The 13,132-nt window shown below is 66.7% G+C and overlaps 1 protein-coding gene across 1 annotated transcript in view; it reads right to left on the minus strand.

The window, feature by feature from the left end:
• ATF6 (activating transcription factor 6) overlaps nt 1–13,132 on the minus strand; it is a 48,777-nt gene that overhangs the window by 24,988 nt on the left and 10,657 nt on the right. Inside the window, exons 4-9 of the mRNA XM_028503457.2 lie at nt 11,858–11,964; nt 9,206–9,335; nt 8,503–8,706; nt 5,146–5,366; nt 2,999–3,184; nt 2,185–2,276 (exon numbers count right to left, since the gene is read on the minus strand). Coding sequence (XP_028359258.2) covers nt 2,185–2,276; nt 2,999–3,184; nt 5,146–5,366; nt 8,503–8,706; nt 9,206–9,335; nt 11,858–11,964 — 940 coding nt within the window. The remainder of the gene's footprint in view (nt 1–2,184; nt 2,277–2,998; nt 3,185–5,145; nt 5,367–8,502; nt 8,707–9,205; nt 9,336–11,857; nt 11,965–13,132) is intronic.

Genomic DNA, 13,132 nt, shown 5'->3' on the forward strand with positions numbered 1-13,132 from the left:
TCTCCACCCCTTGCTACCACAAGAGTCTTGACAGTGTCCCGCTACAAACTAGTCCTTACACCAATAAACTCACTCGTGTTATCTGCCAACAGGCCTGGAAAGCATAGAGTAATAAAACACAACTAATTTCAATTTCCCCAAAGGCCTGGAAAAGTACGGTAACAACTGTTACTTTACTTTTTCATTTACGAAATTCTAAAAGCCAACAACTGTTTTAGATTATTTATGAAGCTACTTAATCCTTGAGATAAAATTTCAGATACCCAGTTTTCATACCAAGTGGCTGAGCAACCAATGGCTCCTCCCCAAATCGGCCCCACCTCCGCACACCTGCTCCCCTGTGGCTGCCTCCGCAGGTGGGCTTCCCCGCTCTCTTCCCCAGAGCCGCCCCACGCGGCTGCTGCTGTCCACCTAAGAGCCACACCCGACCTCTGAACCCCCGAGATGCTGGCCTTCGGACCCACACACACGAGGGGAAAAGCCCAGAGTCTGAGCCGGGGGACCAGCAGGTGTGGCTCGGAGCCTCCCCCCACCCCCGATTCCTTACGTGTAAAATAAGAAAGAAGAAACATGTACTTCACAGGGACTTTCCAAGGTTCGACAGGTCCGTGTGCCCCCGAGGCGGCCGGGCAGGCTGCGGCACAGCCGGCACAGCCAGGCACACGCTCGACCTCGCGACCCAGGTCAGACCGCCGCAGCACTACCACCGCTGGGCCCACGCCTGCAAGGGGCGCTGTGCTTCGGTCCTCCCCAGCTCCGGCGCCTGAGCCCCTGGCCGCACCTCCCGCCTCGCCCGGACCTGCTCACTCTTGAGGGCTGGGCTACCCTGCCCTTCACTTTCCACAGTCTGGGGGGCGTTCTTCCCACACCCCCCGCCCCCCACCCCGGGGCGTCCTGTTCTCCCTGCTGGCCCTCACTGGCATGGACGGGCCCAGAGACCTCTGCTTCGTCCAGGGCAGTGCCCCGCCCGCAGGGAGGGCCCCTCCCATCCCCTCTCAACAACAAGCTTGTGCTGGGGAAAAACCCAGACCGTCGTGGTCTTCGGACAACCGGCTCCAAGCCGGGAATGAGGCCGCGCTCTCTCGCTCTCTCATCGGGACGGGGCGGGTGTGGGAGGAGCTCCCCAGGGAGCCCCTCCCGAGAGGGGGGCAGCAGGAGTTCCCGCGGGTCCCCTCTCCTCTCTGGCAGCGACATCGTGACTTCTCAAGGTCAAGGGGGAAGTGAGCAAAGGTCTCTTGGACTGCCTTCGCCTTCGTCCTAACAACCCATCTGGGGGAGGGGGAGGGGCGGGGCGGGGCGGGGCGGCACAGCAGGGAGGCGGCGGAGACACCCACGAGCCCCCAGCACGCGCCCCACCCGAAGGCCGGGCCGAGAAGTCGACCAGCTCTGAGCGCGACGGGGTGCAGCCCCTTTTTAAAGCCGAAGCTGGCGCCCACAGAGGCTGGGAGGAAGGGCCCGCACCCGCACAGAACGCGGACAAAGTGCCTCTGCTCCCCCCCACCCCCCCAGGTGCCCCGGGCCGGCAGCACCGGGCGCCGAGGCGCCTGCGCTTCTCCGGCTTGTGTGTCACTCTGACAAACGTGGAAGGGCTGCTGGCCAAGAACTTGAACTGGATTTCATTTCAAAGTCTGCTGCACGCAAGCCCGCACAGCTGGCAGCGTGAACTCCACGTCTGAGCTGTGCAGGGGCTCGCAGCCGCAGCCAGCGGTGACCTCGCATAGCGAGGCGAGCCGGGCGACCGGGGAGAGGGCCGGGGCGGACCTGGAGGGCGCGTCTCAGGGCAGGAGCGCGAGCGCTCCCTGGAGGACGACGGGCCGAGGGGCTCAGGGCTGCGGGAAGGGACTCGTGTTTCCAACGGGTCCCAGGCCCGGCGCAGCGCAGCGCCCCGTGCTCGCCTCTCCCGCGCCACCATCTCCTGAGAAACCCCAGAGGAGCTCGCCCGGCGGGGGCGGGACTGCCCCTCCCCCCGAGTCCCACGTCCCAGCCACAAAGATTCCCGTCTTGGGGAGGGGCCGCACCTTGGCCAGAACAGAGGACAGGGCTTGGTCAGCCTCCCTCCCTGGACACGGCGCCTGGAGACCTGGCCTGCCCAGAGCCTGCGGGGGACGCGGCCCCCCGGCTGTGGGAGAGAAGGGCGACGCAGTGACACCCACACAGCAAGGAGCCGCGTGGCCCCACACTCACCTGAAGGGCCCGCAGTTCAGGAGCACGAGGGCCAGCAGCACCATCACGCAGACGGCTCTGCGCTTCGGACTGGGCACTTTCAGCCTCTGGTTCTACAAAGGAGCCGAGAGACACAGTCAGACGACACCCAGCCCCGCAAAGCAGCCCCTCGGGGAGGGTGCTCGGCCCCCCCACCGGTTCTGTGAGTGCTCGAGCAGCAAGCAAAGCTCAAAGGCCAGCCAACGCCGCTCCCCGGAGACCAGAGCAGGGCCTCCCCACTCCCTCTGCCCTCCACCCGGCGCCCCGAGGCGCTCCAGCAGCCCGTCCTATCCCCTCGGCCGCTGGGGTCAGTGACCCGGGGCGGCTCCCTTGGGCAGCTGGGCACTGGGCGCCAGGACAGCGAGAAGCCTGCCCTCCAGCAGAGGCCACCCGGGGCCCCGGGCAGCTGCTCCGGCCCGAGAGCACCGCGCTGTGCGGGCGGAACAGGCGCGCACCAGCCTGGGAGCAGCAGGGCACGGTGCGAACCCCGGGACCGGGCTCCGGTGGGGCCGGGAGAGGCGGACACTTGGGTCTGTGCTGTCCCCGCTTCCCTTCCGAGGAGGGAAGCCTGGGGGTGCTGCTGAGCCGTGGGGACTGGGGGGGGGGAGGTGACCTGGGGCTGCTCCCCCAGGGCTCTGCCCCCCGCCCCCCCATGGACATGCAGGGCTCCTGGCCCCTCCTCACTCCGCTAGGTCACAGACTCCCCCTGCAGTGGGCCTCCCCCTGCGGATGTCTCAGAGAGGAGGGGCGGTGGCCCTGCGCCCGCCCGCCCGCCGGCCCAGCGGCCGGCACACACCTCCAGGACTGCCTGGTCCAGCTGCCGCTTCAGCGACCCGTTCTCCTTCCTCAGCTTCTCGTTCTCAGACAGGGCGGCCCGCAGCCGGGCCTCCAGCCCCAGCAGGTACTCCTTCTTCTTCTTGCGGGACTGGCAGGCCGACTCCCGGTTCTTGATCATGCGCTGCTGCCTCCGGAGCACGGCGACCTGGGGGGAGGGGGGGACGGCCGGTCAGAGCGCCCCGGGCCCCGGGCCCCGAGCCCCACCCGACCGGGACAGACCGTCTGCGCGGCTGTCCTCAAACACTTATTCAAAACCTGTTACTGGCTGTTTCAAAACAGGTTTTTAAAAGTCCCGCCCCGAGTGAAGAGACAGGATAAGGGAGGCTTTCCGAGGCCTAAGGGGGCACGGCTTCTGTTTCCCAGGCTGCTGGCCCCGCCCCCAACCCCCGCCACAAACCCCCGGGGGCCAGGCGTCACCGCACGGCACTCAGACCTGCGGTCTGTGGCTCGGGCCCTGCACCGACCGTTTTCGGGAGCCCCGCACGCCCAGCCGCTGCCGGGCTCCGCCCTGGAGCCACCCGCACTGGAGACACGGCATGTGCAAGCCGCACGCAGCCCCCCAAACGCCCCCACCCCCATTTCCCTCCCCGTCCTCCGTGGGTGACGGGAACCTGCAGACACGGAGGGAAGGCAGCAGGGCTCACTCCTCTGTTACTCCCCGCGCGCAGACTGAGCAGCCCCCCCAGCAGCCTCCTGACCCCTTGGGGCGTGGGGAATCTCCTCCCGCCCACCACCCCCAAGAACACTCCCCCCACGAAACCAGGCCCTCGCTGCCCGTGTGGAGAACAACGCCGGCCCGGCACCCCGCTCCCCAGCTCGGCTCCTCGGGCTCCCTCGCCGTGGCCGCCCCCACTCAGGCCCTCGCCCCACCCAGCACCACACCACAGGCCCCCGGTGGTCTCCGCACGTGCCTTCCTCGGGCCATCGTCCACTCCAAGCGCTCCGTCTCCGATGCGGTCTCCTCCACACTCTGGTTCTAAGGAGCCCCACGCCGCCCAGCTGACCGGCTGGGCGCTCTGCCTGACACCCGGACGGCGCCTGAACACTCCAGAGGTCTCCTCCGTTTCAGGAAGGTCACCGCTCCCGCCACCGAGACTTTGCACCCAAACCACCCACAGCTACCTGCCCCTTCGCTGCCCACAACGTCTGCCGTGGTGAAAACTTCTGAGCAAAACCTGCCGGGTCGCGTCCTCCCACCCAAAGTGTGGAACCTGCCTGCTGCTTCGGCCTCATTTATCCGGGGAGGGAGGGGCCCGGCAGCCAAGCTAAGTCCGTGTGAAGCACCAGACAACGTTCTGAGCATCGTAAGTACAGAGGGGACTGAGCTGCCGACTTCTACCTGTAACGGCTTTCACACACAAGCCGTCTACCCTGAAGTGGTCCATAACTGCTCCTGGTGAGACCAGTAAATAAGGTCAAACACCTTAACGTTGGTTTTCCTAAAATAACCACCCAGCCCCTCCCCCCTGCACTTCCCAGACACAGCCTCACCGGAGCCGGCCAGGCAACCTCGGTGGCGCCGACATCCGCCAGCGCCGACGACCCGTCTGCATCAGGGTCCTGGGGAGGAGCCTCATACAAGGTGTCAGAAAAGGGTGCCTTTTCCATTTTTATTCTTTTTTTTTTTTATACCAGAAACGCTACAAGAATGCTGACCTGCGCAGCCTGCTGAATTCCAACTCTTCTACCGCGCTTTCTGCTTAAGCGCAAGAGGAGCAGATCGTGACGATCTTTTCTTCTGGCCGTTTTGCATCCGGAATGGACACGAATCCAACTGACACACGTGCCGGGAAGGCCAGCCCGGGGCCCCCGGTGAGGCTGCCCGCAGCCGCTGCCCGCGCAGGGGTGCCCTGGGCTCCCGCAGGGCTCAGCCAGCTGACGGGCGGCTGACACCACCTACACGGCGGCTCCCACGGCGCCACTCCACCCGTCGCCACCACAGACTGGACCCGCAGCCCCCGCACCAGCCCCCCCCACACACACACACGGCTGGATGCGCGGCCTCAGCGCCCCCCCCCCCCACACACACACGGTGACAAGGACAGACGTGGGCTCTGCCCGCCCTCGAGCCCGGCACTGAGACACTGTGACCGAGGTCACACTTACGTCGGAGCCCACGCTTCTCCCGGCGCTCTGCAGGACGGGTTTGGTCACAGAAAGCTTTCCGTTCGCTGGGCTGCCAGCCACAGGGGCTGGCACCACACTGACCATGTGGTTGGGGAGCTGCGTGGCCCCCGCAGCGACGGCCAGGACGGGCTGGGGCGCGGGCAGGACCCCGGGCACCCGCAGCTGGACCACGGCGGGCGGAGACAGCACCACGGTCTGGCCTGCGGAGACAGAGGACAGGGTCAGCGGGAGCCCAGCTCCGCGGCGGGAGGGGCCGCTCGGCCGGAGGCCTGGTCTGCGGGTGGAGCGATGGGGGTGGGGGGTGCGGAGCCACCCACGCCGGCCTGGCCGCAGCCCGGGCTCTCGTGAGGACAAGCGCTGTCTGGCCTCCGCGACCCCGGCTGTGCCCTCCCCTCCCGCGAGAGTGCTCAGTGCACTCGCGTGTGTTTGGTCTCGGCACGCACGCACGCACCAAGGCTGCTAGGTCGTGCGGAGACGTCTCCGAGTGGGGCCCCGACCTCTGAGGCACGTCAGTGCTCAAAGGACTGTCACGTTATGCAGAACGGACCTTCCCACGGACGCAGAGCCTGTACACGTGTTTCGAGCTGGCGGGACTGAGAGGCGCTGAGCTGGGAACACGCACCCAGAGGCTCCTCGACTCGGTGCTTGGAAGGGCCCAGGGCCTCAAACACCAAGAACGGTGACGCCCCCGAGACGAGCTGTTGGCCGACAAGCGCAGGGAACGCAGACCTGTGACTCCGGTCCTGGGCAGGCGGGCACGGCCCCCGCCCCCAGACGGCCTGCACGTCTCTTCCTCATCTTCACGTTGCGCCCTGGTTCAAGGTCCCGCTCCTCTGAGCAGAGGGAGTCGGTGACCTCAAGGAGACGCTCGCTCACAACCCTCCTGGGAGAAGCGCTGCCGGCCTGCTGGGGGCCCCTCAGGGCCCCCGGGCTCCGGGAACCTGCCTGGCAACACGAAGGCACCGCCACGCCCGGCAACCAAACCTTCACACACGTCTAGGACCCGTCTCTAGGGAAACGGTGTTGCACTCCCAGGCAGCGTGACACGAGCCGCGTGAGACTCAGCCCATCCTTCAGAGCATCGAGGAAAACGAAAAATCAAAGTAATGCTTCAGAACACCTGTGCATTAAGAACATCTGTCTCAGCTTTAAAAAACCACTCCCATGAAATCGAAGTACAGCTTCAGACGGCCTCGAAAACCCTGCTAAAAGTAACGGAGTTCAACACTGTTTTGTCCCACGTAAATGAGTGCATCAGTGAGAAAGATGTAAGGGTGATTTCACGGATCTGTAGTACGTACAATTTACTTGGGCATAAATGATCACTAAACATTCTCCCTTAGAATGACTTCTTTTACGAAATAAAAACATAAAGTGAGAAAATGACACATAAGCTGATAAAAATACGCTCGGGCCAAGTACGCGAGTGAAACTAACCACCAGCGTGGGGGGACCAGCGGGAGGTCTCCCAGCGACACTCACCGAGAAGTCACGGCCAGTCTGGGCCCAAGGACAGGCTCGTGCCGATGCAGGACGCGCACCAGGCCCAGCCTCTGCCGCGCTGCCCTCACGCCACAGACACCACGTCGCCCAGCGGCCGCGACCGTCCTCTCCGTTTCTCCGGACTGAGAAACCGGTGACAAGAAACGGCCACTAAGAACTTCGCGATGCTCTTACACGAACCTGCAGCTCATCACCCAGAAGCGGAGCCACAAAACCTGGGAGCAGCAGTCGAGACCCACGGAAACAGGCAGGGCCCGTGCACAGGGGAGCCACGGGCTCCCTGCACCGGGGCGGCCAGGCAACAGCGCTCCTCCCCCTCCTCTCAGCGAGAACGCTGCTGCCGCGAGGAGGAGACCCCGGAAACGAGACACTGCTCCATGGGCCTGTCGCTGAGAGCACGGGACGTGGGCGACAGGGAGACCGCGTCGCTCCGAAGGCAGGAGCCCCCTCCAGCCCGGTCGCGGGCGGGCGGCACTGGCCAGCGGCACGGGAAGGCTCGGCCCCATTTCCCAAAACCAATGCAGGAAAGTAACGGCCACGCGGCCCCCACGGCCGAGCTCACACCACCTCCCTGCCGACAGCGGCAGCCGGGGGCCAGGTCCGGGGACGCCCCTCCAGGTCCGGGGATGCCCCTCCAGGTCTGGGGACAACCCGGCTCTGTGTCCGGCCGGCCTCGCCGCCTCCCGCTCTCCCAGTGCACGCCTCGCCCCTCCCCCGCCGCCCTCGGATCGGCCGCATCCAAGCCGAGGGGGAGACAGAACGGGGGAGACGGCTAGGTCTCCGCTCGGCGTGGGTCGAGGAGAAGTGAAGCCCCCGTGACTCGCTCTTCACGGGCCGCTCCCAGACCCCGAGCCGTGGGGCAGGGCCCGGGCCCCGGCCGGCCAGCAGCTGCCTCCGTCACTGGGCTCCTCCTGAGGGGACGCGGTCAGGAGGGACGCACCTCCCACCCAGCCTCCCTGGCCTCCCGTGCTCCATGCTGAGCCGCCTATGACCCGGGACACCCCAGAGCACCCCGGACCCCGCATGCACGGCCTCACCCCGTCGAGCAGAAGAAACGAGCTAACACCCAGAGCTGGACAGACAGCCCCAAAAGCAGACGCCCCACTGTGTTCAGGGACAGCCTGTACCCCAGCAACACCTCGTCTTCCTGGGCCCCGGTCGCTGCCCCCGAGGAGGCTGCTGGAGTCGGGAGACACGCCCCAGCACGAGAGGGGTGACGAGCACCTGCCAGAGCGGCCGCCTGAGCCAGCGACTCCCGGGCTGGACCGTGCCAGGCCTCCCTCCGCCGGACCCTCGCAGAATGGAGCGCACGCGGCCCCCTGGTGGACGGCACGCAGAAACACACGCGGCCTGAGCGAGAGGAAGACGGGCTTTGGGGTCCCGGAGCCGCCCCAGGCCACGTCCGGGCCTCGGAGAGTGAGCGCCTGGCTCCACCGCCAAACCACGAGACCCACGAGACCCACGAGACCCGAGCCGGGCCGCGCTGTTTAAACACCGCCCTCTCCCTCACAACAGGCTCACAGACGCAAACACCTCAGGACAGAACGTCACCGACGGAGTTTCCCGGGCTGCCCCTCATCACGCGTGGTCACACAAACCACGAGCCTCTCGTGACTAAACCTGTGAGGCAACGGGCGTGTCGGCTGCCGGGTCTGAGAGCTCTCTCCTGCCGGGACCGGGACCAGGTGTCGGCCACCTGCCACGTCCAGACCGAGGACGGGTCCTGGCGCGCGGCCCGGGTGCAGACAGCCCCGCACACCTGGGGCGAGTCACGTGGCGCCCGCCACGGCGGCCGCCCGTCAGGCACACGCAGCCCCGCGCTGCACGCGGTACCTTTGGTGGGCGCGGGGTGGATGCTGATCGCTGGCTGCTGCTTTGCCACCGGAATCAGGGTGGGCAGGGCCTGGATGAGGATGGCCTTCGCGGGGACGCTGGGGCTGGTCGGAGGCCTGGGTGCTGCTGGGAGCAGCAGAGGCTTGGGCTGGATCGAGGGTTTGGAGTTTGTCTGCAGCTTCTTCCTCGGAGCCGGTCCGCTTTCTGGAGAAACACCAAACCACAGGTCAGCCCGAAGACGGGTCAGCAGTCAGAGGGGACAGACTCCATTTACACCTCTCTCCGCACGTCGACCGCCCGAGTCAGCCACCCTGAGGTCGCCCTGAGCCCTGAGTGACCGCCTTCGGCTAGGTCCACGCACGGCGGCCGCAGGCCCCAGCGGACCGCGGAGCAGCCCGCAGCCCAGCCTCCAGCCTGGCGCCATGAGGTGGCAGAGGCCACCACCCCGTGGCCCTCACAGACAGGACCCCCCACTCAGGGGGGAGAGGCCTGAGTCCCCTGCGGCCCCTTCACCTCTGAAGACAGAAAGGACAAAAGGGGGACGTCCTCCCCACCCTCCCCACACTGGTGCTCCGTGTACCGTACACCAGTACACTGGACAGGCCCGGCGACCCTCCCACCCCGGACCCCACATCTGCTTCTGAGAAACGGAACCCGAGCCCGGCTGGGCCAGCAGGGACACCGTCGGGAGAGGGAACGGTACCGGCTCTGCTCCTGGGACTGGGGACGGGCTTGTCCTCCTTCAGGGGCTCGGCCGAGCAGGGTCTGCTGGAGCTCTCTCCGTAGAGGGACAGGGGAGACATCTGGGACGTGGAAGACAAATCCAGCTCCTCCTGCAGCGAAACCAAACACGGGCTCACCAGAAGAACGCCGTCCCCGAGCAGAAGGCCGTGCGGAAAGCGAGGCCAGATCCAGAGAGAAACAGCGGAACACTTTGAGACAGGCCCGCGGCCCAGGTGTGATGCACCAGAAACTTTGCGCGTCAGGTACCAAGTCGCTGCAGGCAGACAGACCGACACTGCTCACCAGCACGGAAGGGAAACAGCTCACAGCGCCAGGTCTGTCCGTCAATCACAGCTCTGCTGCTACACCCCCTCCCCACAGGCTGTGCATCTTACTCGGTTCCTGGCCCCACCAGCGACCAGTACGCTATGAGGCCACGGTTGAGACACGAGAGCCCTCTCCCCACAGACGCCTGCTCCGCCCTGCAAGACCCTCCGCGCGAGGGGCCCCGCTGCTCTGCCGCTCCTGCCCGCTGGCTCGGGCCCCTCGCCCGGCGTCTGGGAGACGGGCGCACGGGAGGGACTGGGCTGCTCCCCGCTCTCGGACGAGTGAGCGCACGGTGCAGAGGCCCGGAGGGCCAGTGCTCGCACTCCCAAGAGACCTTCACTGCTCGGGGGCCGTCTCCTTCCGACAGAGCGAAGAGAGCCACCCTGGCACCCCGCGGCATTCCTGCCCTGGGAGGCAGCGGCGTTCCCTGTTATGGCGAACGGGCGCCTTCGGTCTGTGGGGCCGCTGCGGGGCGCTGGGAGGGGGAGCAGCCCGGGCGCCCCCACCGGGGAGAAGCGCAGACGGAGACAGGAGACCGCGGTAGGGAAGACACTCCGCATAGAAAGCAGGGCGTGGACAAAGGCAGGGGAAACAGAGCCACGAGAGCCACGAGTCCCACCTGCTACAAAGCAGGGAACCGGAGTACAGACACAGGAAGCCCGGCGGGAAGGAGGACGGTTTCACAGTGTTAAAGCACCTGCTTGTTCTGTGCTCGTGGCAAAGGGAGCCCGAGCGAGCCACGGCGGAGGGGGCTGGCGGACGGCCGCCGTCCGGGGCGCAGCGGCGCCTGCAGCCTCCGCGCAGCCTGCAGCGAGCGCCACCCGTCCAGGCCAAGCACGGGGGCAGGCGCCCCTCCCGTGCTGCGCCCGCCCGGCTCGCCCCCGACTCCAGCCCTGACACACCGGGCGAGCCCCGGGGGCTGTCTGCACACTGGCCAGTCTCTGCTCAACCGAGTGACGAGGTCTCAAGACTCGGGAGGGACAAGCGGCCTCCCGTGAAGAGGGCCGAGGGACAGCACACGTCAAGGACACGTCAGCACACGTCTGTGGTCGACATGTGGGCACGAGGCGGGGAGCTGAGGGTCAGGTGAGCAGGGGCCTGTGCGTACTTCCCGATTTTGACGGTGACGGGGTGGCCACCTAAGACGTGTCCTGGCCTGTTGGAAACAGACGCTGGGGTCCCGGGGGTGGGGGGGCTCCAGGCCACATCTCACTCCCATGTGGCGGCGGGGGCGGGGGCGGGGGGGAGTTCTTTATGTAACATTTCTGTAAGTTCGAGAGTGTTCCAAATTTTTAAAAATTAATAGAAGCAAGAAAACAAGGATAAAAACACTAACTTCTGAGTAGTGGAAAACTCTCCTTTGAGTGAAAAAAAGCAATGAAAGACCAGTAATTTGGCTGTTTTTAAAGAAAGCATGCCTGAAGAAAGGAAGAGGCAGGAACAAAGCTTGAAGACCGACGACAGACGGGGGACAGAGACGCCGCACCTCGCCGCGCAGAGCGGAGGACTGGCAGCCCCGCCTCGCAGTACAAGGCTCGGGTAACGCGGGGCGGACAGGCCGCCGCCGCCGCCACTCTGCGGAGAGGCGCACAGACGCTGCAGGGACGGCGCTCGGGGCCCTCGGGAGGAGGCTCTGGAGGGCGGACCCCCGGGGGCGGCAGAGCGCCACTGTCCTGGGGGGGGGAGGGGGCTGGGCCGCACGAAGGGGGAGGGAGAGTGGGGAGCGCGAGTCCGCCCCCTGGCGGCGGCGACTGCAAGGCACCTGGGGTTCCAGTGGAGGACCGACGACCGACCAAACCCGACCGAAGGCTTCTCTGCGGAGGGAGCCGCGGCCACAGGGGCAGGGGCGGCGAGGACGACGCCACCAGCTGGGAAGGCGACTCCCGGAGACCCGGGCCCAGGAGGCCTCAGAGCTTCCCGAGCGACAGCGAGACGCCCTGTGTGTGAGCCTCCCCCCTCCCACAGCGCGCCCGCACGCCCTCTCCTGGGCACGCCCCCTCCTGGCCTCCGGCCCCCCAGACCCGAGCCGCATCACTTCTAAGGGACTCTTGGCCCGAAGACACCCCGCCCTCCGGGAGGCGGGTGGGCACCGCTGACCCATCTGGACAGACCGCCCTGGGTTCGCGGCTGCGGCCCAGGACCTGACCCTCTTGCCCTCTCGCCCCGGCCCCGTCCTCCCCTCCTCCGAGGAGGCGCGAGGGAGGTGGGGAGAGAGGGCCGCTGGGGAGACTCTGAGTCCCGCGGAGGGGACCCAGAACAGCCTCCACCTCCCCGCCCAGCCTCCCGCCCAGAGGCCGCTACTCACAGGCACGTGCGGGAGGGGCGAGGCCGAATCCCCGGACTGCGGGGAGGACAGTGAGCAGCTGCAGGAGGCCGGCGAGAGGGGCTGCGGCTCCGTCTTGACAGGTGAGACTGAAACACAAGGAGCACAGGTTTGCCGCGGGACAGCGCGGGCTCTGCTCCGCTCCACGGGCGAGAGCGGAGGCGGCTCAGGCTCTTCAAGTCCAGCCCTGGGGCGGCGGCGGCGCACACACCGCACACAGGTGCAGGCCTCCCGCTCTGCCCTGATTCTGCGGGCACCGTGGGAGGAATCGGGGGGCGTCGCTGGGAGCATGAGGAGCTGGCCGAGGGGCGAGACGGGGGGGAGGCGCTGTCCTACTCCAGACTCGTGCCCTCTGAACTTCACGCCACATGCAAAAATGATCGATTGCCAAAAAGTAATTTTGAAAAATGCAGCAGGAAAGAATCATTTTGGAAAGCGTTTTGGCACTAGAGTTAAAACTCACGAAAACACCGTGCCTTTGTAACTGTTGGTGCACTTACAATAACACATTGAGCAGCGTCACCCAGATGGCCTCCCGGTGTGGAACTGGTAGGGGGAGCAGGTCTGTGTCTCCCCAGCACAGCCGCAGAAGTCCTGGCGACCCCGAGGATCCTGCAGGGCACCTGCCACCCCGCCCGCGCCAGGACCCCGGGGCGCGGGACCCCTGCCCAGGGGTGCTGTGGACACTCTCGTCTGCACTGCACGCCCCGCGTGAGCCTCCGACGCCGGACTGCCGCCGGACGCCACGCTGGGAGGAGGCCGAGCCACGGGGACAGGCCCCGCGCGGGCACCTCGTGGGCAGTCCCCGCGGCCGCACGTCACCAAGGCAGGCGGCCGACAGGGAGCAGGAGCCCTCAGGAGGGCCCGGGCCCCGGGGCCGCCGGTCTGCCCAGTCCGGCCGGCACATCCCAGGCAGAGACTCGGCGGTCCTGGTGCGCCCCGCCCTGCCCCGGCCCTCGGACTCGGGGAGCGTAACAAAACCGAGGGCGCTCCAAGCCACTGAGCTCACGACACAGCAGCAGTGACCAGCACACCGGCCTCGAGCAGCCCACGTGCCCGAGGGAAGAAAGGCAGCGAGCAAGACACACACACACACACACACACACACACACAGAACGGAGGGGCGAGGAAGGGCGGGGCGGGGACCCACTGTTCGTCCGCCATCGGGGGGCTGAGATGCCAGTCATGTGCAGGCCCCGCTGGCCACTGCTGGGGCCCCAGCGCAGGGACCCCGGAAGGACGCCACTGGTGGGAGGA

This window comes from Phyllostomus discolor, chromosome 14 (genome assembly GCF_004126475.2).
Source record: "Phyllostomus discolor isolate MPI-MPIP mPhyDis1 chromosome 14, mPhyDis1.pri.v3, whole genome shotgun sequence".
In the NCBI taxonomy this organism is placed as follows: domain Eukaryota; kingdom Metazoa; phylum Chordata; class Mammalia; order Chiroptera; family Phyllostomidae; genus Phyllostomus; species Phyllostomus discolor.